This window comes from Macrobrachium nipponense, chromosome 4 (assembly GCF_015104395.2).
Source record: "Macrobrachium nipponense isolate FS-2020 chromosome 4, ASM1510439v2, whole genome shotgun sequence".
Taxonomy (NCBI): domain Eukaryota; kingdom Metazoa; phylum Arthropoda; class Malacostraca; order Decapoda; family Palaemonidae; genus Macrobrachium; species Macrobrachium nipponense.
The window spans coordinates 46,415,921-46,439,783 of NC_061100.1; the positions used below are offsets into that span (position 1 = coordinate 46,415,921).

The 23,863-nt window shown below is 38.3% G+C and overlaps 2 protein-coding genes across 4 annotated transcripts; one reads left to right on the top strand and one right to left on the bottom strand.

Moving 5' to 3' along the window:
• The first annotated feature begins 274 nt into the window (after positions 1–274).
• LOC135210904 (actin nucleation-promoting factor WASL-like) lies at positions 275–9,855 on the top strand. Of its 3 annotated transcripts, none has more exons than XM_064243848.1 (7): positions 275–789; positions 1,136–1,253; positions 1,621–2,002; positions 2,139–2,434; positions 4,338–4,358; positions 6,293–6,379; positions 6,730–9,855. In XM_064243848.1, the coding sequence occupies exons 1-7, from the start codon at positions 704–706 to the stop codon at positions 6,904–6,906; spliced, it is 1,167 nt and encodes a 388-aa protein (XP_064099918.1). In that variant the 5' UTR covers positions 275–703; the 3' UTR covers positions 6,907–9,855. The 3 variants fall into 3 exon arrangements, with proteins under 3 accessions (XP_064099918.1, XP_064099917.1, XP_064099919.1); XM_064243847.1 differs by having other exon boundaries at positions 277–789; positions 4,335–4,358; XM_064243849.1 differs by lacking the exon at positions 4,338–4,358 and having other exon boundaries at positions 289–789.
• Positions 9,856–10,193: 338 nt separating this feature from the next.
• On the bottom strand, positions 10,194–23,500 carry LOC135210905 (uncharacterized). Its single transcript, XM_064243850.1, has 9 exons — positions 23,479–23,500; positions 15,668–15,812; positions 14,902–14,994; positions 13,658–13,732; positions 13,257–13,392; positions 13,002–13,090; positions 12,368–12,619; positions 11,522–11,756; positions 10,194–11,382 (listed from the first exon to the last, which is right to left on the bottom strand). Exons 2-9 carry the CDS (start codon positions 15,791–15,793, stop codon positions 11,303–11,305), a joined length of 1,086 nt encoding a protein of 361 aa, XP_064099920.1. The 5' UTR covers positions 15,794–15,812; positions 23,479–23,500; the 3' UTR covers positions 10,194–11,302.
• Positions 23,501–23,863: the final 363 nt, after the last annotated feature.

The window sequence follows — 23,863 nt, forward strand, 5'->3', positions numbered from 1 at the left end:
CCTTTCCTCTACTCACATATCAACGCTCCTTCGTTCAATCTCAAGTCAGCTGGGCGTGACGTCACCGCGGTTACGTACAATTTTATACTTCTTTTAAGCTAAATTTTATATTAAATGCTTTATACTTCAATGCATTTTGTCGAATATTGTTATCATTAAACTATATATTGTAAATGAAAAAATAAATTTATACAATTTAACTTGTACGACCCAGTAGGCCGTCGAATACAAGTATAAACTAGATAATCAGTCAGTTCAAAGTACGAGCATTTGTTCGACAAACGATACAAAATTTTCTCGAAAATTTTGTTCGAAAAACGGAAAGTTCGACTTATGAAACGTTAGACAAACTAGGTACCACTGTAATTGAAAAGTGTCGTAACCTCAGAACTGTCCATCAGGCCTCCTAAAATAGTTGTAACCTACCCTTGGCCATTCTTGAATTGGTGAACTGTCCCATATTAATCCTGCTTTGAATTGTTAATCATGTAGCTAAATGCATTTCATCGCCAATGACTGTTGTGATTAGTGTTTTAATTGCTTTCCCTGTTAGCATTAAGTTTAGAAAAATGAACAAATTTATTGGCATTGCAAGTACTCACGCCATTCCCCCTCGACAGAGCGCAAAAGGCAGGCAGAACAGCAGCAGCGAACACAGCAGCATGTGCAGCCAGAACAGCCGAGATTGCCCCAGCCTACACCCATGAACCCAGGCATCCCAGCCTATGTCCCATCCAAAGATAAGAAGAAGAATAACAAAAAAGGCAATAAAAACAAGAGCAGACTCAGGTATGGTTCTTTTGCAAATCCATGTTACTTCTGTTTACTAAAGTTTTTTTTATATATATTTATTAATTTAATTTATTTTTTCTTTTCTAATAGCTGATCTCTTCTTTCTGTATTTGCTATTACCTGTTATTTCTTTCAAATTAATACCTTATTCTTTGGAAGCTCAAATTTCAAGTCAGTGGCCCCTGTGGGGTTGCTCTGTATGAACAGGGTTCATGTTTTGAATAATAATAATAATAAGGATGTCTTCCAGCTTGCTTATTAACCACTGTGTCAAAATATAGTCAGATAATACATAGAGCTTGAACTGTATTACTATATAATCTCTTCCTTTCTACTTTCACAGCAAAGAACAAATTGGAATGCCAACTGACTTTAAGCACATTACTCATGTTGGCTTTGATCCAGACAAGGGACTCACGCAGTTTAATGTTGACGACAAACTTGAGGGATTTTTCAAGATGGTAAGTGGTTTCGATTTTGATTTTGTTCATGTGATGTATTTCAGCTTTATATCTAATGAATTCTGTTTCTTTGGTTGTAAAATATTACGTATAACGGTTTTGTTTATAATTCATGTTAGTACGTATGTCAATTTTGAATTCTGTTTGCTTGACTTCAAGTAATCTGCAGATGCCAGTTGGCTTCCTGTCATAAGTAGTAGTCACAGCTTTCCCTCTGAATCATTAAGATCAGGGTGTTATGCACTATCCTACGAATATTCTTAAAATTTTTACGTAAAGTAATGATATTTAAAAACAGATTCGGTAAAAAAAAATCAATAACTTCCGTTAAAGTTCAGTCCACACTTAAACATTTTGTTTTTTGTAGGTTGGTGTGAGCGAGCAGCAGCTGTCAGATCACAGGACCCGAGAGTTCATCTACGACTTTATTGAGAAGAATGGAGGAGTCGAGAAGGCCATGCAGGAAACCCAGCGGTACTCGTCCCAGCCGCCACCTCCCCTTCCCACAGCATCCATCAACAGCACTTTGTCGCACCACCAGCCTCCCCCCCCACCCCCTGTAAGTGCTGTGCCCCCACCCACACCCCCAAATATCCCCTCCAGGACACCTAGCACTAGGGCAGCCCCTCCTCCCCCTCCCAGGAATATACATCATCCACCTCCACCACCACCACCTAACTCCGCCCCACCTCCGCCTCCTCTTACTCCACGCGCTCCTATGCCTCCGCCTCCTGGACAGGTTATTGCAGGTAGGTTTTTGTAGTTTTGATTTTTCCGAGTATTTGCTCATTTCAGAATTCTCACTTTATTCATTTCTGTCCTTCTGGATAGTGATTCACCATACCAAGTCCATTAAACTTATTGTTTTCTGTCTCTTACTTTCAGGTTCCAAGAAGAGTCCTCTTCCTCCCCCGCCACCCTCAGCTAATCACAGCGTGCCGCCTCCCCCTCCACCAACATCAACGATCCCAACCCTCGCAAATGCCAGCTCGTCTAACAGAGCCGCACCACCTCCACCACCACCACCCATGGCCCCTAATCCCCTTAGTAATGCACCTCGTCCTCCTCCCCCACCTCCTGGGGGAGTACCGCCAGCCCCTCGAATCCCTGCTGCTCCAGCTCTCTCTGATGTTCGCTCAGCTCTCATGGATCAGATACGTACAGGTGGCAATCAACTCAAGGTAAGTGCTTTTCCTTGCGTTGTTCATCTATCGTTAATACAGTTAAATGCTTGGGAATTTTCTCTTTGATATTTGGTATGAAGATTTGTCTTGTGGTGTTTGACAGGCTGTCCTCCTTATTATGTAGAAGTTGCTTATTCACTAATATTGTTCATTAATATCCTTAGTACTTTAGACTCCCAAAGGAGAAAAATAATAACGGTGGCAAAGTTGAATGCTTGGAATAGGGTTTTGTAAGTTCACCTTTAGTATTGTTTCTTCCTCTGCTGTAATATTTAAAGGAGTTAGTTATCTTCCTGTTGTGATATGTAGTTGGAAGCAAAATTATCCTTAATGTATGTCTTGTTTCTCTTTACCATACTGAACAGGGATATGAGACAAAGAGAGTAGTAAAGGCCATGGGACAAACTTGTTCATTTTACTCTTTGTGATGTATAAAACTTTTGGGAAACTGACTCTTATTTAGAAATATTTCACTAGAGAAGAGTATCCTTTGCTAGTGGGGTCCTTAGTGCTACATTACAAATGTCATTGCCAGTTTCTCAATGTTTTTTTTTTATGTGTAGAGAAGTTTTATTTTAATATTTATCATTGAGATTGAACTCTCCATACTATATTTAAAAGCAAATCTGTCTCAACCACTCTTCATTTTAAGTTTTATATACAGTAATTTTATATCATGTAAGGTTTGAGGGAAGTGGTAGAACTTCCTTGGCAAACTTCCCATTTTGTTGATAATATTTCTTTTGAGGTTGCATCTTTATACAAAAATAGCACACACATCATGGAATCCTTGGCTATGTGGTTAAGTGTAACTACAGCGAATGTGGCAGTTTTATACCTGAAATGCATTCATGCATGCCACAATGTAGAGCACATAGTATTTTTCTCCTCAAAGTTTTTCCACACAAACGTAAACATTAATAGTCTCTCAACTTTTATGTCTGTTTAGTCATTATCAAGGACCTTTTTTCAGCATTGTAAAAGAATTCTTGTACAATACAAATGTTTTGTGGGCTGTGTATTGGAACTGGTTTAAGAATGGTGATTGTACAGTCATTTATCATTTTTAGGTTTAGAGTCAAAATAGGTTCATTGGTAGCAGTTCTAGTGTTTAAAGAAATCTAGTGTCCTTGATGCATTGAGATTATGCTTTACATTAAAGTTACTAGTTTGCACAAGTACTCCATTTTGAATTTTGTGGTATAGCTTGTACCTAAAGTACTAAATAATTGCTTGAAATGTACAGTTAACAGTGTAATGGAACAGTATTTGACTTAATCAGAAAAACCATTTGCATTGTCTGAAAGTAACCTGTATAATACGTCTCACAAATTTATTTGACATTCTTCCATGAATTCATGCAAATTGCTGTACAGTATTTAGTCATGACTTTTTAAAGTCCTTCAATTTTTGTTGCGAGTTACAGGTCTTTGTGAAGTCTGAAGATTTAATTGGGGAAAACTTTTCAATAAAAGGATGGATAAACTTATTTATCTGACTGATTACTAAACAAGTTTTTCTGGTCAAGTCTTTACTATTTTTCTTGACTAAATTAATTTTTAAGCAGAGCATTGAATGTAAACAGAGTAAACATTGATACTAGCTAGTTATGGAAAACCTCCTTTCTTTATTCTATTTTTATTAGCATCATTCATCATTACTGCAGCTGTAGCAACAGTAATGTAATTTGTACATTTTCTGTAGCTTGCATGTGTAAGACCTATTCATCAAGGCCCTGTGTACATTGTCGTGTTAAAGGCAGATTGCTAAGAATCAAAGGCAAGAGGTTTTTCCTTAGTCAAATTTTCCATAGGGTTTTTTCTTAAGCATTATGGTTAAGGTTCAGTCCAATAACTAAGCCTTGCTTTTTTTCCTTCTCCCATTTTTCCCCCAACAGCAGAATAGTCAGCATGGTGACCAGGTATACATTTGTTATTTCTTTTGTTCGTTTTGTTTTCATGTTGCTTTTTTTTATTTTTTCATGCTTCCTAATTTTGACTGAGACACTTCTCAGGCTTCTTAAAATTAGTATGAAAGATGGATTTCATTTTCAACAGCTGAATGGTTTGTATAAGATGTCAAATAACGGTTTGAAAGGAGCCAGATGCTTATGCTTATTTTATTTTTACCCAGACGAATGTTTCGGTGTAGGTCCGTTCAGTTGTGAGTGATTCTTTTTTGTAACACGAGTGAGAAATTTCCTTGGAAGCTTGAATTTCAAGTCTGTGGCCCTTGTGGGCTTGTTCCATATGAATAGGGTTCATCTTCTAAATAATAATATTAATTTTGTGTACAACCAAGTTTATTGACAATAGGATATTTTATTTCCAAGTTTAGTCCTTATGAAAATAATAAAGTAAGAATGAATGAAGGTCATCTACAAAGGAAAATTAATGTTTTAAGAGAATGACAGACAGCTGTGTAACAATAAGGAAAACCAGGCCAGAGGAAATTTCACAGCAGGCTGGATAAATTTTTCAGCACTGACTACTTGAGTGAGGGTTTGGATGGCAGCCAAGTGGGCATTAGGAGAATGAGAAACGAAGGGTTTGATTAGGTCTTAGTTGTTAGTTCTTAAAATTGTTGTCATACAGAAATATATGTGAACAGTAGAAAGCAAATGCTGTGCTTGGAGGATAGCCAAATTTATCTGTAAGTACAGGTAGTCTAGAAGGAGCTTTGGATGCAAATGTTGCATTTTCAGTTGAGCTGTTCAGATTTTGTTAAGCAGAAGTAAAGCACCTCTTAACCAAAAGAAAATACTGCACATTGTGTTTTGTGTTTGCTGCCTGGCTTATTAACGATGACTGTTTGCAGTCAAAAGTGCTTGTCCATCTGTTTGCGTTAAAGGCTTTTTGCTTTTGTTTTTACAGAAGTGAGGTATGCATTATCTGCAAGAGGGGAAGATAAGGAATTTGTTTACTAGTATATACATTACAATATTAATGATTAGGTTAGGGTATTGTATTCCTCCCAAACAAGCATTCATAGTTACTTTAGTTTCAAATCATGATTTACCAAACTATTTTTTTCTCGACATTAAGCCATTTCTACTAACAAGGTGTGATTGCAGAAAATAAAAACGCACTATGGTCAGTGCCACAGCTATTGCATGATTGTGGCACAGACTATTGTGTTGCACTTCTTTGCATTCACCCCTGTCGGGAAACAGCGTAATGCTAAGAAAAATGTACTGCAAAGGGTTTTCTACAAACGAAACAAATATTTGGGGTCAGTCCTATGAGAATTTTGTTAGGTTGTAACTGAAAAGGTTACATTTTTGTATATACAGATAAAAGCAATCAGAACAATGGCTTGCAGTTATTGATTACAGAATTGCTTTGCAGACTCTGCGCAGGGAAGGTTTTAATTTGGGGCTTTTGTTTAATATAGTCAAGTAATTCAATGTTTAATGTGTTCTTCATATCTCACATGGGTACTGTACTTTCAAAGTGTAGTTTTCAATTATGAAAATGCAACCAGAGTCATTCACAGTGACAAGGGTAGGTAGTGCTGCCTTAACTTTCTGTCATATGGAATTTTTCTCTCCTATTTGATGTTGGTTATGTCACACCTAAGCTCAGATTTGACCTTGGAAAACTCACTGTATATCTGATTAATTTAGATTAAATAAGGGACCAAATCATATAATTATTGTTATTTCCTGTACATTTCCATCAGTTTAGGCAATTTGATCACTATACAAAAGTTTAAAGTTAGTTATGCTGGTGTGGTTACAGCTGTAAAACGCAGCAATGAACTTTAGTTTTTCTCGACCATCAAACGTGATCAACAGATTGTAAATACCTATGATTTTATGTTGTTCCCTCAGTTTTCTTATTCCTTTCCTCTTAGAAAGTGGAACCAATTGAGAGGCAGCCAATCCTAGACTCGAGGAGTCAGCTGTTGGACCAGATCAGAGGTGGAGTCCAGTTGAAGAATGTAAGTATCCAATTCATTTTGTTTCTGGAGCAGTTTCATCCAGGGTTATTTTTGTTCATAGTCAATACCCTAGATAAGACTGATTATACATACTTGGATTAATATTGTATTGACTTTTCACTATTTTATGAAGTCTGGTGAATGTTAGTCATTTCTCTTATCTTGCAGTACTTAATGGAAATCTTCAGTTTATTTCTTGGTTCCTCCAGATTTTCTCTTGTAGGTTTTCCCCTTTGTTGCATCCCTTTGCCCCTGGATAGTTAGCTTCCAAGTTTTCTCTTGAAACGTGCCTCCAACTTTTGTTATTATACGTAAGTTTTCCCTTTTGTAACATTCCTCTGCCCTCACAGGTAAAGGATCATGCCGAGGGTGGAGGTGGTCCAAAGAATGATGCTGTTCCGCTGGAAGGAATGGCCCTGCAGTTGAGTCGTGCCTTGCTAATCCGAGCTCAGGCCATCCAGTCAGAGTCAGACGATTCCGACGAAGAGGAAGAAGATGACGACGAGTGGGATGATGATGATGCATGAAGAAGGGTAGGGTTATAGAAGCCCTGAGTTGTGGTAGAAGGAACAAACTTGCAAGATTAATTGGGCAAGTTTTATTGAGAGTTAACGACTATTTGTCAAGCAATCTCATGGCCCCTATGGTTTCTCAGTTAATTGCAAACTAGTTGCTGGCTTGAGTTAACTGTAATGCAACATTGCTGCATGTGAGAATATATATCTTTTGTTCTTGAATAACTTTAAACTAAAGTTTTCCAGTGCTGACTGCTGGAACATCATATATTTAAAAGGTTTATATATACTGCATTTGATGTCACCCATTTGATCCCATGATGTCAATAAATGACAGAAACTGGAGAGCAGTTGGTGATTGCAGTAAGTCATTGTTTTATGTGTTGTAAGCTTTGTTTGTTTTTTGTTATAGTGGAAATTTTTTTTTTTTTTTGAAATCTTATAAGTATCATGAAATTGTTGATTGCCCTGTAACTCATGCAGAAAGGAGCATATGGTAGATTTTACCCTGAATTGCAAATGTACTGTATTAATTTTTGTGTTTGAGATATTTTGTATTATTCTTGATAAAACAGCAGATAGTATCTATTAACCCAGCAGTTATCCATCTGTTTAATAGTTGTATTAATAGATGATAATGTTTGTTGAAAGAGCAATCTCATGAGAGCTTGGAAAATGAAGTGATCTTTTTTTAGACTAATAGAAGTCACAGGTTGGATTTTAATGGTTAAAAGGCTTTCAATAATAATTTCACTTATTTTGAAAAAGATTTGGAACTAGACTTTGTGCTGGGAGAATTACAGGTTATAATTTTACAGAATCACAGTCCATATTTTTCTTACAGGATAAAAAATTTCATTTGGCACCTAGATGGGTGTTAGATAAACATAAAGTACATATATAAATATCAGGTTAGCAGCCCTTTCCATAACTGGTGAATTTATATTTTAGCAAGGTTATTACAACTACACAGCTCACTATTGCACTGTCTGCTATCAAAGATGGTTGTTATTAACTAGGTAACCAACCCGTTACAAAAATGATACAGAATGTATAATTTTTTGCAGTTTTATTCAGCTTATGTAGAATTGTACTGTGCTTTGGATAAGTAAAGAATGAATTAACTATAAAAAATTGAATCTCATAGAATGAGGCAAGTGCCTATAATCTGTAAGTGGAAGTTTGAACTGCATATGCATGTCTTTGGAGTTTAATATATTTGTCGACCTCAGATGTGCAGTCATGAAAGATTGACAGCCTAGGCCTGCCCAATGAGAGTAAAGTATTATTACTTAGTGGTCTGGTTAAACGATCAAATAATGAGTAGCAACTTTCTAACGTCTCCAGGAAGTTTTGATGACGAAAAGTTCCACTAACAGAATACATACCATAGCATATCCACAAGCGCCCATTCACTTGTCATGTTTGCAGTGACAAACATTGAGAACAGAGTAAATGTTGACTGCATTTGTTAGTAAACCTAATACAGCTGCCAATTTTTAAATGCGTAATTAGTTGCAGTTTTCTCAGCGAATGTAAATACTAATGATCTGACCCAGATCTAAGTTCTCACAGACTCTCTGTACTAGTCCTTTGGCTTTAGGTTTATTATTTATAAAACCGATTCCGAGATTGATATAAGCTTTGACCAAGAAATATGTATAGATCTGCCTTGAGGATTTAACTGCCTTTTCCTCTGTACAGTTTGATAAGCAAACATCTTGTCTCATGTTAGGTTTTCTCGTTGTTTTTACAACTCTATTGCTTATGCAGCATATATACTACTTATATACTGTACTCTATATATATATATGTAAATATGTCTGAAAGGTATTCTAGGTTTATATATCTGCCTTTTAGAAGAGTTTATGTCCTGCCGCTGAAATTTTTCCTAATTGTTTGCCATTTTGTTGGATCCATTTTCTTACATTATTTTGAATAGTTTTCCTTCTCAGTGGATTAAAAAAAATAAACTATTGTTCTTGGGTTTCTACATGACCCCTTTCATGAAATATGTAGCTTTTAATGTTAATTAGAATCTCTGCATTTGAATTTTATCCATTTTATGAGAGGACTTTTAGTCTTTTCACTTTCATAATTTCATTTTATCCATGAGTATAGATTTAGTTGATATTTGTAATAGTAAATCAAGTGTTCCCTCCATTTGTAACCTTGAAAATGTTAATTGGTGGGTAGGAGGATCAGGACTCACTGGAGGTGGAACTGACCACCAGGGGATCATTGACAGCTATGTTATGTTATTGTCTTAGGGGGGTATACTTCATTGTGAGGTGGTTTGTGATATAATGGCTCCTGTTTCTGTGAATTGGTGATATCTTGTAAAACAACTTGAACCCTGGCAGTTCAATGGCTTCCATAGCGTGGCTAGGAAGTCGTCGCTATCTTAGATTAAGCAAGCCTTGTTCTATCACAGGCTCTTGCTGTAGAACAAGAAGTCTTTTTTTTATTTTTGACACCAGTGTGCAGCGTTTTCCTGTTTTGCATTTAGTGATTGTGTGTATAAAACATATAATTTAGTCACTTCACAGATTTTTATTACATAAGTGTTTCACGTAAGATGAAAATATTGGTTATTTAATGTGAAGATATGTGTACTTCGGTTGTGAAGTCATGTTTTGTCTTGAAATTATGTAAAAATTTTTGTTGCACTTTCCTATGTTATATATAAAAAGGAAGAAGAGTAACAGAATAATTGTGTTTTCCATTATGATATTTACAGGTAGTTACCTCTATATTTAAGGGATGTTGATGGACTAGGAGTGACAAGCCATTGCATTATGTAGGTACAGATTTATTCTGATATATTGTACAAGAATTTGGGTGTTGGGAAAAAATTAATTTTTGTTTTCAGTGAGTTAGAATTTGTTTTTAGATCTGCTTCCAGCGAAGTTTTCCTAAAGATGGAGTATAAGTATATTAGAATAAAAGTGTTATTGTACCGGTGCTGCTTTTACTTACCATATCTGGTTAGACCCAAGAGTTCTTTCTATTTTTTAAATACATGAAGCCTAAAGTTTATTCAAAACAATTACCATCTTGCTAAGTTCATATCTATTTTTATCAGGATTCTGGTGTAAAAATAAACAGGATTCTGGTGTAAAAATAAACACATTCTTTTTTTTTAAATATTTTTACCATTACCACAATTTTTTTTTTAGCCTACTAACATGTGATACTAGAATAGCTGAAAATTTACGACATTTTCTTTGTAGTTGAGCTTACCAATGGAAAATCTTCATATTATAAAAAAAAAAGCAAAAACAAAAACAATTACTAGGTTAATATATTAGCTTAGTTCCAAAACATTAAAAAAAGTATATATTCTCAAAGAAACTATGAAATATAATGGTTGAGGTTCGATAAAAACCTCCTATTAAGAACAAATACAAAATATATAAACAAGAGAACAAGACAGAGATGAATAATCACAAAACAAAAAGTACTGGTAGGCATATGCATACAATCAGGCTCTTTACCTACTAAGTTCTTATTTATATTCTACTCCAGCATAAACCTTCATAAAATAAAAATCCACAGCCCCAGATCTTTTAAGGAACTTCACTTTCCCATTTTTCTTGACGACTAAAGTCAATCGCACTAATACACTGGTTACAATATGTAAACTCATACTTGATAAAGAACTTTCCCTGAAAAATATGAGCACTTATGAAACTAACTTATTATACTGTACCTACAGAAATAATATGAACATTTTCACGAACCACTGTACATCTAATGATAAAATAGGAAGAAACAGACGATGCATAAACCAGTATGCAGTGAAGAAAATTATATTGACAATTCTACAACTACAGTTAATAGAAGTCCATTTTGGCTGAAATAAACTTGCCACTGGCTTCAATAGGGAAATGACACTACATACTGTTGCATGATCACATCTACCAAAATCTGTTGAAGACAAAGCTACTTACAATTACAAAAATGTTGACTGAACTACATTTTCCAATGTCGTTATGAAGAAACAACACCAGGATAGTTGTAACATCTAGTCCAGCATCACTGTTCACCATGGACAAAGTAATTTAAAAACTACAAAAACGAATGCCCATTTCAACGAAACTCAACTATCTACAATCTAATACTTCCACAGAATCAGTGAATAAAACATGGGCTACCAGCTGTGTTCTCCTGTAAAGTTTTGATACAGCATACTCCATTTTCAACCACTAGCTAAAGAGTAAACAATGCAAGTATTTAAAAAAAAAAAAGCAATACTTCATTTTTTTAACAGGACAAACATTCGATAACTGTCATATCAAATCTTCTCTACAGTTTGAATACAAATGCAATATTAGTTATTTCAAAATTTCTTAGTGGAGAGGGAACTGCTAACTTACTATTTGCATTCATTTCATTGCATGACATTTTAGAAACTTTTGGTGGAACTCTGACAGCTCATTGCCTGGTCAGACCGGTTCTCTTGCAAGACAGGGGCAAAAACAAACTCTGCAGACAGAGAAAGAGACAAGTATAACATTAATACAATATATGATTCTCAAAATATCAAATATAATCAGACCACTGACTCACAAAATACATATATAAAAGTCAACCTCAGTCACAAAGATCAAAGTCTAGGACTTACCTTTGTATTTGGCAGAGGAGAGAGCCTGAGTAGATGTACTGTTGTGTCTTGAACTGCTGGGCAGATTCATATCCCAGGGAGAAGTAGAAGTGGGCTGAAGCTCCTGATCTTTGACAGGTGCTTGCTGATGATGACCGTACTGCATATGTTGAGTACTGACATTTGAAGGATTAACTTCGTGAGTTTGAAAGCAACTATCAACTCCCTTGCTAAGCTCCACTCCACTTGTGCTTGGCTGAAAATACAACTGATACTCATTTCACAGGAAAAGATCTCATATAAGTTACCAAAAGCCTCAGTGTGATTGAATAATGCATACATTATAGATATATATCACCTATTGATTGAATAATGCATACTGTGTAGATATATATCACGTATTGGTTGAATAATGCATACTGTATAGATATATATCACCTATTGATTGAATAATGCATACTGTATAGATATATATCACCTATTAAACAATGGATAATATCGCCAGATGCTTCAGCCGCTAAATGTTTTCTGCCAGGAAAAGTAGTTTAAGTTCCCATGACAATGCTGTAACACAGGTACACAGGTAAGGGTCTAACAGCCTCATTCCAAAATTCAACACTTATAAACTTGCAGCATATCTAATGAGTTTCATACTAGTGATAACCAACTGCAATATTCTTGTTGTTATGTACTAATATGAGTTTTATCCCTTCTCCTTCATCTTGTACTCGTACCACTTAAAATTCTAATTGGATCCAAATCCTCATCTGGCCCTCTCCATCCATGATTTAGTCTGGTTAAGCTTAATTCATCAAACTAAACACACAATTAATAACAATCCTTATGTACTGAAAACTCATACTATACCTGTTTCTGGATGTAAGTCCCCAAGGATGTGGCAGGATGTGAGACTGCCAAATCTAAGTGAGAAAGTCTAAGAGGGGCATCAGTAGCTCTAGACAGCTTAACCTCCATTGGTGGAAATGCTACACCTGATGAGGTCACCACAGGATTGGGAAGTTGAGGATTAAATGTGGCTAGCCCATGAGGTACCTTGTTTGCAATCATTTCGTCTATCACAGAAATCCCAATGCGTTTCCTCATGGGGTCATGACCAAACTGCAAGACAAAACTTGATGTCATAACACCTCACTCAATGCTTTCCCTAAATACTGTGTTATTATATTTACATTACATACCTACTTGGGAATCCACAAGAAAAACAGAAAGTAAAATAAGAAATGATAGTGCAGAGGGTTCAAAATTACATTACAAAGAACCTTCAATGCTGCCCACAGTATGCTACGCAAGACATTAAAAGTGGTGGTCCAATATACAGCATTACAAAGCTAAAAATCCCTAAACTTTTTTAAGTCTGAACAAAAGCATGATGATTTCAGTAATGGACCTGCACTCACTCTCTCTCAATTAACTGAAAGGTCTTGTAAAAAATATACATAAACATGAACACCAAAATGTAAAACAAGTGACCACAACTCACCTTGGGTCTCTGGCAAGACTGATTCTCAATCAATTTTTCATTCAGAATTTCCTTCTCTCCTCGTATTTTCTGGAGTTCCTGCTGTATTCCTGACGTTAAAAGGGTAACAACTACGTATTATAAAGAAGGACACAATGAAGATACTAGGGAGGTTTTTACTGACATCTGTTGTACTACAAAATTCATTTATATTTCAAGTTATGTAGGCACAATGTGTTTATCTCACTTATGTAACTTTATTGATTAACAGCTTACTCTCAAGTTGCCTCCATAAAGCTTGGTTGTGACCTTCAAGAGTCCTAAGCTCCTGTTCGTAATAGCTCTGGGTGATTTTGATGCCTTCCTTGTATCGCTTTGAAACGTTAGCCTGAAACCTATGTTCCTGTTCCATCTGAAAAGATATTTAAGTATTTGGTCACGTTTGTTTGAGTATGACCTTTAGCTTCTCGTACATTCTCTCTGAACTCTACTATGAGTAATGGTCTATGTTTGCGTCATGTTAGACTTAAAATACAGTACTTTTAACTGTGTACTTGCTACAATGAAAAGTGATTATGACAAACACACTCACAAGACGGACAAATGAGGGATAGATGTCAATTTCTCTTGACTGCTAAAAGATGAGATAACCTAAATACATTCACTTATTTCTTTACCTGGTAACTCCAAAAGCTGATGGCTTGGCGACTTATTTCCAGCACATGCTCCGGCGGAAGGCCCATCAGTGCCATCTGAAGAACACATACAATTAATAATTACACTCACAAAATTATTGAAAAACTAATGATTATTTATAAAACATTACAATTGATACAGTATCATTAATTTTTCATCACTACAATATTAATAATAAATAATCAAACTGGCACTATACTACAGACTTTTTGATAATGTCATGTAGTAGTTCACTTTGTGGAAGGTACAAAAAACAATAATTTCCTTTGCTTATGTATTCTGACATTCTATCATGTTTTATTTGTTCATGAATACCATATTCACTTATCAGAAATAAATTTATGCACATATATATCGTTATTCTTATAAGACACTATTCATGTCTCTTCATAGTCTAGATTATGTAAAGGACTAATGTATGGTATGTGCAAAAATACCTTGGTACAGGACACTTCATCAAATATGTTCACTCATAACAAAGGACATAACTTTCTTTAAATTACAGTATTCGCATTCTCTGGAATTGCGGACTCTCACATTCGCGGATTTCTATTGGGAACGTTTCCCCACATTATTCGCGGAAAATTAGCATATTTGCAGTATTTTCCTATGAGAAATATCCACAAATTCCTGTTTTTTTTTTTATCAATTTCATCATAAAATGCACTTTTATTGATAAAACTATCTAAAAAACCAAGTATAAAAATTTTCAGTGGGTTTTTCTTGAGTTTTAACTAACAAAATAGGCTGTTCTCAATGTTTTTATAGGGGTTCCAACTATTTACAGGTTCTAACTATTCACTAGGGGGTCTGGTACGTATCCCCCGCGAATACGGGGGGACCACTGTACTGAGCAAGCTTTGGGTGATTGTGATGCCTATTTGTGGAAAATGGAAAAGTCTCATAAAGGAATCCATATAAATTATAAATAAATGTCTATAAAGGTAAAAACAAAAATTATTTAAAAACTACAATAGAAAGTGTGCTTCTGTGTACCCACACGAACAGCATTCAAGATACAATACTGAGAAACGCTTCATAAAAATGTTATGGTACAGTGAAAGGTTTCAGAATAATGGTTGTATTGTCACCTCCTAAGTTGAGGCAACTGACTGTGATATGTGATATGCAACAGCGCAGATATTCCAGTCAATTACTGTACCTAACGGTTCATTATAAAAAGAATATCTCAATAAGAACAAATAAGCAAGTACATTACACTTACATTTCTAAAATATTCTCGAGGATTTAGAGTCACTCTTACCAAGTTATTCTCTTCTGAGAGGAGGGTTCCACAGGCTTGGCATTCACTTGAAGCCTGAGATAAATGTTGGAAAGATTTTAGAAGCTACATACATACGGTATGATGTTACATATTTTCTATTTGGTATTATGTTTAGAAAAAAAAAATGTGAATTTTCTCTCAGAGCAGAACTTATAATTGACACCTTTAATGTTCAGGGGAGCTTGATAATATCTATTGCAAAAGCTTCCAAGTATAGCTTAACAAGGGTCTTTTCTAATATCTAACTTAATTATGAACATTCTTAGCTCTGCAACTTAGGCTACAATAAAAAAAAAGTTCCTCTATCAAGTAAAAACTACACTGTTCGCATGTAATGCTACTAATCATATTATTGCACTTCTTTTCAAAATTGTGTCACTGATTGTGCAACAAGAGATTCATTAATTTTATAGTTATTAAAGCAGCAAACATTACTCACTGAAAAATCATAAAATGATGGATGAGATGAAGGGTGATGTAAGAAAAAAAGAAAAATTTCTGCCCATTTATGGGGTAAAAGCAGTGCAGAAACCAAGAAATTTTTAGTAATGAAAGGTACACACAGACTAAAATGTTTGTTCTAATCACTAGATAGTCTAGAGGTCTAAACAAGGGCTCTTTTTACTTTTTAAAACTTTACTGCACTAATAGGGCACCTTAGGGAAAGGGCTAGGCTGGCATATGCTACACAAATCACCGCAAATACCTTAATGAGCAGACTTCCGTGGTCATTGCAGAAGACATGAAAACAATTTGTGACCCAGGCTATACTTTCCAAAGCTCGACGGCATCCTCTGTAGTTGCAAGTCAATGTCAATCTTCCTTCCTCCATATCTAGAAGTGTTCGTGAACTGTCGGTGATAAGATTAGTGAAAATAGTAGGATAAAGTGTCTACTAGGTTAGTTTATCAAGTGAAATATGTTATTGTCATGATACAATAAAGTTTTATGCATACTTACCTGGCAGATATATACTTAGCTATAGACTCCGTCGTCCCAGATAGAAATTCGAATTTCGCGGCACACACTACAGGTAGGTCAGGTGATCTACCGCCCCGCCGCTGGTGGCGGGAATAGGAATCATTCCCGTTTTCTAAGACAGATTTTCTCTTCCACCTGTCTCCTGAGGGGAGGTCGGGTGGGCCATACACCGTATATATCTGCCAGGTAAGTATGCATAAAACTTTATTGTATCGTGACAATAACATTTTTATGCATTCAACTTACCAGTCAGATATATACTTAGCTGATTGGCACCTTTGGCGGAGGGTAAGAGACAGCTAATTTACTGAAATAGACAGGAAACAACATATGTTGTAGGTAATAAAATTAAAAAACCTTGATTCCTACCTGTGTTAGCGAAAGACTTCATGGCTACTGCCTAGGAGCCCGTATCGCTTCAAGAGCCTCAGCGAGGTAGGGACCTCATGCTAAGAGTTCTTGATGGTCTGTTACAGGGGTCTTACCCACTTACGCTTCAGAACCTTAGGATCTTTGTCTATGGGGTCCTATCCACTTACATGACAAAACACCTTGCCTATTGGCATGATCATAGAGCACGACACTAATCCCGATCACCTGATCCTAATTGGGGTTAGTACTAAGATTGAAAGGAGTCATCCCCGAACATCCTTTCAAGCAACCCACAACTCAACAACAATATTAAAAATAATTATTAAAAACATAAAAACAAAATTAAGGATCAGTGTCTGCTCCATTTCCCAGCATAGTATCCGCTGATACATACGGTCCAAGAGAAAAACATTTTTCGTATGTTACTCTAACATCCTTTAAATAGTGGGATGCAAATACTTAATTGCACCTCCAATAAGTTGCTGCTACAATGTTTCTCATGGACATATTCTTAGTGAAAGAAAGGGAAGTTGCCACAGCCCGGAGTTCGTGAGCTTTTACTCTCAGCAGCTTTAAAGAGTTCTCTTGGCAATTCCTGTGAGCTTCGGTAATCACATTTCTGACAAAGAACGCCAGTGCGTTCTTTGACATAGGTCTTTTGGGGTTTCTTACCGAACACCAAAGACTTTGTCGACATCCCTGAAGCTGTGTCTTCTTTTTTAAATAGAATTTTAAGGTCCTGACTGGGCAAAGGGACCAATCCAACTCTCTACCTACCAGAGACGAGAGTCCCTTGACTTCAAAACTTCTAGGCCAAGGTTTAGAAGGGTTTTCATTCTTTGCTAGGAATAGATCCTGGAAAGAAATAACCGCCGAGTCTTTTTTAAATCCCACCCGAGAGTCCAAAGCATGCAATTCACTGATCCTCTTAGCAGTTGCGAGAGCCAACAGGAATATGCATTTACTAGTAAGATCTCTGAATGAGATTTTATCTGGAGGTTCGAACCTGTCCGAAATCAAGAATTTTAGGACTACGTCAAGGTTCCAACTCGGGGGAATAGAAGATCTCAATTTCGTAGTCTCGAAATTGAGATCTTCTAAAATAATAAGGATCTTCATGATGAGATCATGAAGATCCTTATTATTTTCCAGATTCAGCCCTCTGTTTCTAAAAACAGCTGAGAGCATGCTCTTATATCCCTTGATAGTGGATACGGCCAATTTCGACTCTTCTCTTAAGAAGAGGAGAAAATCCGCGATTTCGGTCACAGAGGTATTGGAAGAGGACAGCTTCTTCGACCTACACCATCTACGGAAAACTTCCCACTTCGATTGGTAGACCCGCAAGGTAGAGGCTCTGCGGGCTCTAGCAATTGCAGTTGCAACTTTCTTTGAAAAGCCTCTCGCTCTGACCAGTCTTTCGATAGTCGAAAGGCAGTCAGGGAGAGATTTTGGATGTTTTTGTGGAACCTCTCGAAGTGGGGTTGTCTGAGCAGATCTGTCCTGTTTGGTAGAGATCTGGGGAAGTCCACTGTCCATTCCAGTACCTCTGTGAACCAGTTTCGGGAAGGCCAGAAGGGAGCAATTAGAATTAGTCTCGTTCCCTCCGATGCCACAAATTTTCTTAGTACTTCCCCCAGCAATTTGAATGGGGGAAAGGCGTAGGCGTCTATGCCTGACCAATCCATGAGGAAAGCATCGATCGCCGTGGCTCTGGGATCTTCTTCTAGCGAGCAGAAGTTGTCTATCTTCCTGGAGAGGAACGTGGCAAACAGGTCGATCTGGGGTCTTCCCCAGAGGGACCACATTTGTCTGCAGACTTCTGAGTGGAGCATCCACTCTGTTGGGAGTACCTGGTTCTTTCTGCTCAACCTGTCTGCCCTTAGGTTTTTTACCCCTTGAACAAATCTTGTCCACAGAATTATGCCCCGTTCCTCTGTCCAGGTTAATAGATCTCTCGCTATTTCGTTCAGTGAGAAAGAGTGAGTGCCCCCTTGATTCCGGATGTAAGCCAGAGCTGTGGTATTGTCGGAATTGACTTGAACTACCACTCCTCTGACTTCCGCTTCGAAGTATTCCAGGGCTAGATGAATCGCCAGGAGTTCCTTCGCATTGATGTGCAGTGTAGCCTGTTATTTGGTCCAGGTACCCGCCACTTCCTTTGGACCCAGTGTTGCTCCCCAACCTGTTTCCGAGGCATCAGAAAACAACACTCGGTGAGGGTTCCGAATCAAGAGGGACACCCCTTCGTTCTTTGTTAATGGGGTTAACCACCACTTCAGGTCGGATTTTATCCCCTGTTGAATGGGAAAACAGTCTGACAAGTCTCCTGTCTTTTGACTCCACATTTGTTTGAGATAAAACTGCAGAGGTCTGAGATTTAATCTCCCTAGGGAAATGAACTGCTCCAACGAGGAAAGGGTGCCCAGCAGACTGAGCCATTCCCTCGCCGAGGTCCGTTCTTTTCCTAAGAAGTTCGAGATTTTTTCTAAACCTCGAGCAATTCTCTCTTGTGATGGAAATGCCCGAAAACCCCGAGAATCCATCTGTATCCCCAGATAGACTATGTTCTGTCTGGGGATCAATTGTGATTTCTCGAGGTTCACGAGTAGTCCCAGAGATTTTGTCAAATCCAAAGTCTTCTCTAAGTCCTTCAAGCACTGAAGTTCCGATTTTGCTCTTATTAGCCAATCGTCTAGATAAAGGGATAGTATATTTATCCCTTCTAGATGTAGCCATCTCGCAACATTCGTCATTAGCCTCGTGAAAACTTGAGGGGCCGTAGACAGGCCGAAGCATAGGGCTCTGAATTGGAATACTTTTCCCTGCATCATGAATCGGAGATATTTCTTCGATGATGGATGCAGGGGGACATGAAAGTAAGCATCCTGTAGATCTAAGGAGACCATCCAATCTCCTGGACGAAGAGCCGCAAGAACCGATTTCGATGTTTCCATAGAGAACTTTGTGTTCTCTACAAATCGGTTCAATGCGCTCACATCCAGGACCGGTCTCCACCCTCCCGAGGATTTCGGAACCAGAAAAAGACAGTTGTAGAATCCTCGGGAATGCGGATCCCGAACCAATTCGATGGCCTCCTTTTGCAACATCTGTTCTACCAGTTGCAATAATGCTTCTTTCTTGGCAGGGTCCCTGTATTGGGCTGACAGTTCCCTCGGGTTCGTTGTCAAGGGAGGCCTGTCTCGAAAGGGGATCATATATCCCTTCGTTACCACTGAAAGGGACCATCTTTCTGCCTCTCTCAGAGTCCATTCTTCGGAAAATTTCCGAAGTCTGGCTCCTACCGGTGCTTGAAGGACAGGTGTCTCATTTAGTTTACTTGATAGGTCTGAATGAAGACCTACCTCTCTACTGTATTCCTCTCTTCTTAAAGGAGGGTCTGGAAGAGGAGCTCCCTCGAAAGGGCTGTTGAGGAGTACGATTCTCTCTCTTAACAGGAACCGAAGTCCTTGATTTCTTTGCAGATTGGGCCAAGAGATCTTGCGTGGCCTTTTCTGTCAAAGAATGAGAAATGTCCTTCACTAGTTGTGCAGGAAACAATTGGTCCGAAAGAGGAGCATAAAGAAGAGATGACCTCTGAATATGAGTAACTGCTTTCGTCAGAAAGGAACTAAATAAGACTCTCTTCTTCAGAATTCCAGTTCCAAAAAGCAAGGCCACCTCTCCTGATCCATCTTGAACCGCTTTGTCCATGCAGGACAGTACACTATAAAGGACTTCTGGGCTAAGAGATTCATTCTCTTGAGTCTTCTTGGCCAACACCCCAAGGGACCAGTCTAAGAAGTTAAAAACTTCTAAGGCATTAAACAATCCCTTGAGGAGATGGTCCATCTCAGAAGTCCCCCATGTGATCTTTGCCGATGACAAGGCTTGTCTCCTTGACGAATCCACCAGATTCGAAAAATCTGCTTCGGCAGTGGTAGGGAGAGCTAGACCCAGTGATTCGCCCGTCTCGTACCAGATTCCCTTCTTTCCTGATAGCTTGGAAGGAGGGCAGGCAAAGACTGTCTTCCCCGCCTTCTCCTTGGATTTAAACCAATTTCCTACGAATCGGAGAGCCTTATTCATGGAAATGGTTGGCTTCATTTTAATGAAAGATGATGGCTTCGAGACCTTAGTACTTGTAAATAAAGACCTCGGAGAAGGAGGAGCAGTAGGGCTTAAAGAGTCCCCAAACTCTTTTAGTAAGAGGGCTGCCAGCGTCTTGTAATCTGACAAGCCTGGAGCCGAGTGGTCTTCCGAGTCCGAAACTTCTTCCAAATCCAACTCCATTTCCGAAGAGGATTGTTTATTTTCAATAGGAGACAGGTCTCTTGCAACATCTGCCCCACTCTCACAAGAACGACGGCCGCCTGTGCGGCAACTTGCGTCCCTACGAGAGATAGGTTGATCCTGCAACACGACCTTATCCTTCTCCTGGCAAGAGCGACGGCCGCCTGTGCGGCACCTTTCTCTCCTGTCAGAGGAAGGATGTCCTCTCCTATCGCTTTCCACGGAACCACCCATATCCTGACAAGGGCTACGGCCGCCTATGCGGCACCTAGATTCCCTGTCAGGTAAAGGTTTATCCTTCCGAAAGCTAGACAAAACCTCCTGGCTTAATTGTCTTTTGGAAGAAGTCCGTATCTTCTGGCGCCTGGATGGCGCTTGTGGCTCATTGCTCTTGGTTGGCGCTTGTGGCTCATTGCGCCAGGTTGGCGCTCGTGGCTCCTTGCGCCAGGCTGGCGCTTCTGGTGCATTTCGGCAGGGTGGCGCTTCTGGCGCTTCTGACTCATATGGAGCTTCTAGCGCATCTGGCGCATTGCGCCAGGTTGGCGCTTTTGGCGCATTCTTCACACTCATCCGAGTCGAATCCGCAACTTTTACGTTCGTTTCTTCTTTCCTTCCCTTCATTCTCTTTATCGGAAGGAAAGAGTCCTTTCTTCTGGGAGTCTCCTTCGTAAAAACTCCTACTAAAGCAGAGAGCTGCTCCTGTACATTCAGTAGAATTTTCGCAGCAACATTCTCTTTCTCCTTTCCCGATTCAGGTGAAGGAGGTCTAGAATAGGAAGGGGACTCCGATTTACGTTTAGGAATTAATTTGCTTCTCTTCCTTTCACATGGAGATCCATCGGAGAAAAGCTCAGGGCTTGAATTCAACGTTGGAGCCTTCCAACTCCTTTTTAAGGGGCGTGACAGTTCATTAGAGCTCCAGCCCCTTACATTAGGTGAAGAATCTGAAGACGAAAAACACTGTTTTAGGATGCTTTTTCGGTAGCGATCCTTGGCAGTTCGGGTCGTCACAGAATCTGCCGAGGGCACTCTGATCGGTGGGGATTCTCCATAACCTCCGTAAGGCTTTTGACATTCCTTCTCCTCTGGGCCTGTGAGCTTGGAAGAGGTCTAGGCCTGGGAGCGAGATGAAGCCGATCAGACGCACCCTTCACTGCACTAGGGACACTTAAATCACTATCACTGTGCTTACCTTGTAACGTCAGCATTTTACGTTCCATCCTTTGCAGTGCAGCTTTAAGATCTGCAATTTCCATTGCTGGATTTGCAGTCTTAGTACAAGAGGAAGAAGATACAGGTTTAGGGTTAGGTGTTAATTTAATAGACTCGTTAGAACGAGACCTACTTACGCTTCTTGAGGAAGCCTTCCTAGCCCTATCCATATCCAATTTCCTTGAATAGGAATTTAAATTCTTCCATTCTTCCTCATTCAAACCTACACATTCATCACAGGTGTTAGATATTGAGCATTCATTCATTCTACACCCCTTACAAACTGTGTGAGGATCTACCGAAGCTTTCGGTAGCCTCACCATGCATCCCTCATTTACACACTGTCTTCTAACCGTAAAGCTAGAATCCGACATGAGAAAAATCCAAAAACCAAGTCCAAATAACAGTCCACGAAAGAGTATGCCAAACCAAAGATCCAATACGTCACCAAATTAACCGGCTTAAGAAGATCAATAGTGATGAAAAAACACGAAAATCAAATCAGGAGTAACAACAACAATGTTGCTGTCACGGCCGATAGAGAAAATCTGTCTTAGAAAACAGGAATGATTCCTATTCCCGCCACCAGCGGTGGGGCGGTAGATCACCTGACCTACCTGTAAAGTGTGCCGCGAAATTCGAATTTCTATCGGGGACGACGGAGTCTATAGCTAAGTATATATCTGACAGGTAAGTTGAATGCATAAAAACTGTAAACCAGATCAAGATGGCAGCAAGTTCCAACTGTGAAAAAAAATGGTGAAATTTAGCGTGTTTAGCAGATTCCCAATACGATGAGGTAGCAGGAAGGGAGCGGGCATTTCTCATCTATGAGATCAACAACAGCCCTAACAAAAAAGATACAAAAGCATTCATAGACATATTAGAAGGGTATGATCCTTCAAACTGGAACAAATCAACAGAAAACATCTTGAAAATAATTGAAGAAGTTCCAAATAAAATCCAAGTGGTCAAGAGACTCATAAAGAAAATTTACATCAATCAACATATTCCGACAAAGAAAATGAATAAGGTGAACATTGTGAATATCCTAATTGATGCAATAGGAAAAAGAATGCCAAAAGCATGCAAACTGTGTAAGGTGTGGTATAGCATAGTTAATCCACAAAACCTGATCAGAAAATGTTCTGCATGCAACATTCCAACGCATCCTCAATGTGCTGAAGTAATGCAAGATATGAGTAAGGATACCAGAATATTTTGCTCAACATGTCTATCAGGGATAGACAATGTTATTAAATCAAGACTTAATGTACAAATAGTTGAGGATAAAGAAGAAGAGGAAGAGGAAGAAGAAGAAGAGGAAAACGGAAGAGAAGTAAACAAAACTGAAATGACAGAAAAAATAAGGAAAACAAAGAACAAGATAAAAGTATGGATGCAGAGATACTCATTGATACTACATACGAGGCAATCAAGCATACATACGAAGAAATAAATTACAACATAACAACACAAAAGAAAATCCCGAAGAGGCTCTACCCTGATCTGCACACTGATGGGAGAGAGGAAAAAATAGACAAGAAAGACAAAGTCTGCAACCTTTTGAAAAGAGGGAATTGCAGATTCGGAGAAAGATGTTACTACAAACATCACAAGGTATGTCACAACTATGAAATCTATGGTAAATGTGCATACCTAGATGGCTATGAGGATGATTGCAGAGATCTACATCCAAAAATATGCAAAAACCTAAAAGAAAGAAAAGGATGTAAGTTCAACAAAAAATGTAAATATATGCACACTGTAGCCATGAATCAAAATCAATTAAATAATCAATCAAATAATAAAATCCAAAATAAGAAAGAAACAAATAAAGAGAGGAACAAAGAATATGAGGTGAAGGAAAAAAGCAAGCCATCACCGTGATATGGTGTGTCAGCAAAAATTTCCAAGCATCAGCTCCAAGATACAGCTCAAGAGATAAATACTGTATTTACGATGCAAGAGGATATTGCAGATACGGAGAAAATTGCAGATTTAGACACAAAATGAATAATTATGATGAAGGAAGATCAAATAT

Bases quoted from the DNA above. Each gene is read 5' to 3' on its own strand.
- LOC135210904 (XM_064243847.1), top strand. From the start codon at position 704: ATGAACCCAGGCATCCCAGCCTATGTCCCATCCAAAGATAAGAAGAAG. The intron at 2,003-2,138 runs GTAGGTTTTTGT...TCTTACTTTCAG, and splicing joins TCCTGGACAGGTTATTGCAG to GTTCCAAGAAGAGTCCTCTT. The intron at 2,435-4,334 runs GTAAGTGCTTTT...TTCCCCCAACAG, and splicing joins CAGGTGGCAATCAACTCAAG to CAGAATAGTCAGCATGGTGA.
- LOC135210905 (XM_064243850.1), bottom strand. From the start codon at position 15,793: ATGGAGGAAGGAAGATTGACATTGACTTGCAACTACAGAGGATGCCGT. The intron at 13,393-13,657 runs GTAAAGAAATAA...ATATCTTTTCAG, and splicing joins TCAGCTTTTGGAGTTACCAG to ATGGAACAGGAACATAGGTT. The intron at 11,383-11,521 runs GTAAGTCCTAGA...CTCTGTCTGCAG, and splicing joins CTCCTCTGCCAAATACAAAG to AGTTTGTTTTTGCCCCTGTC.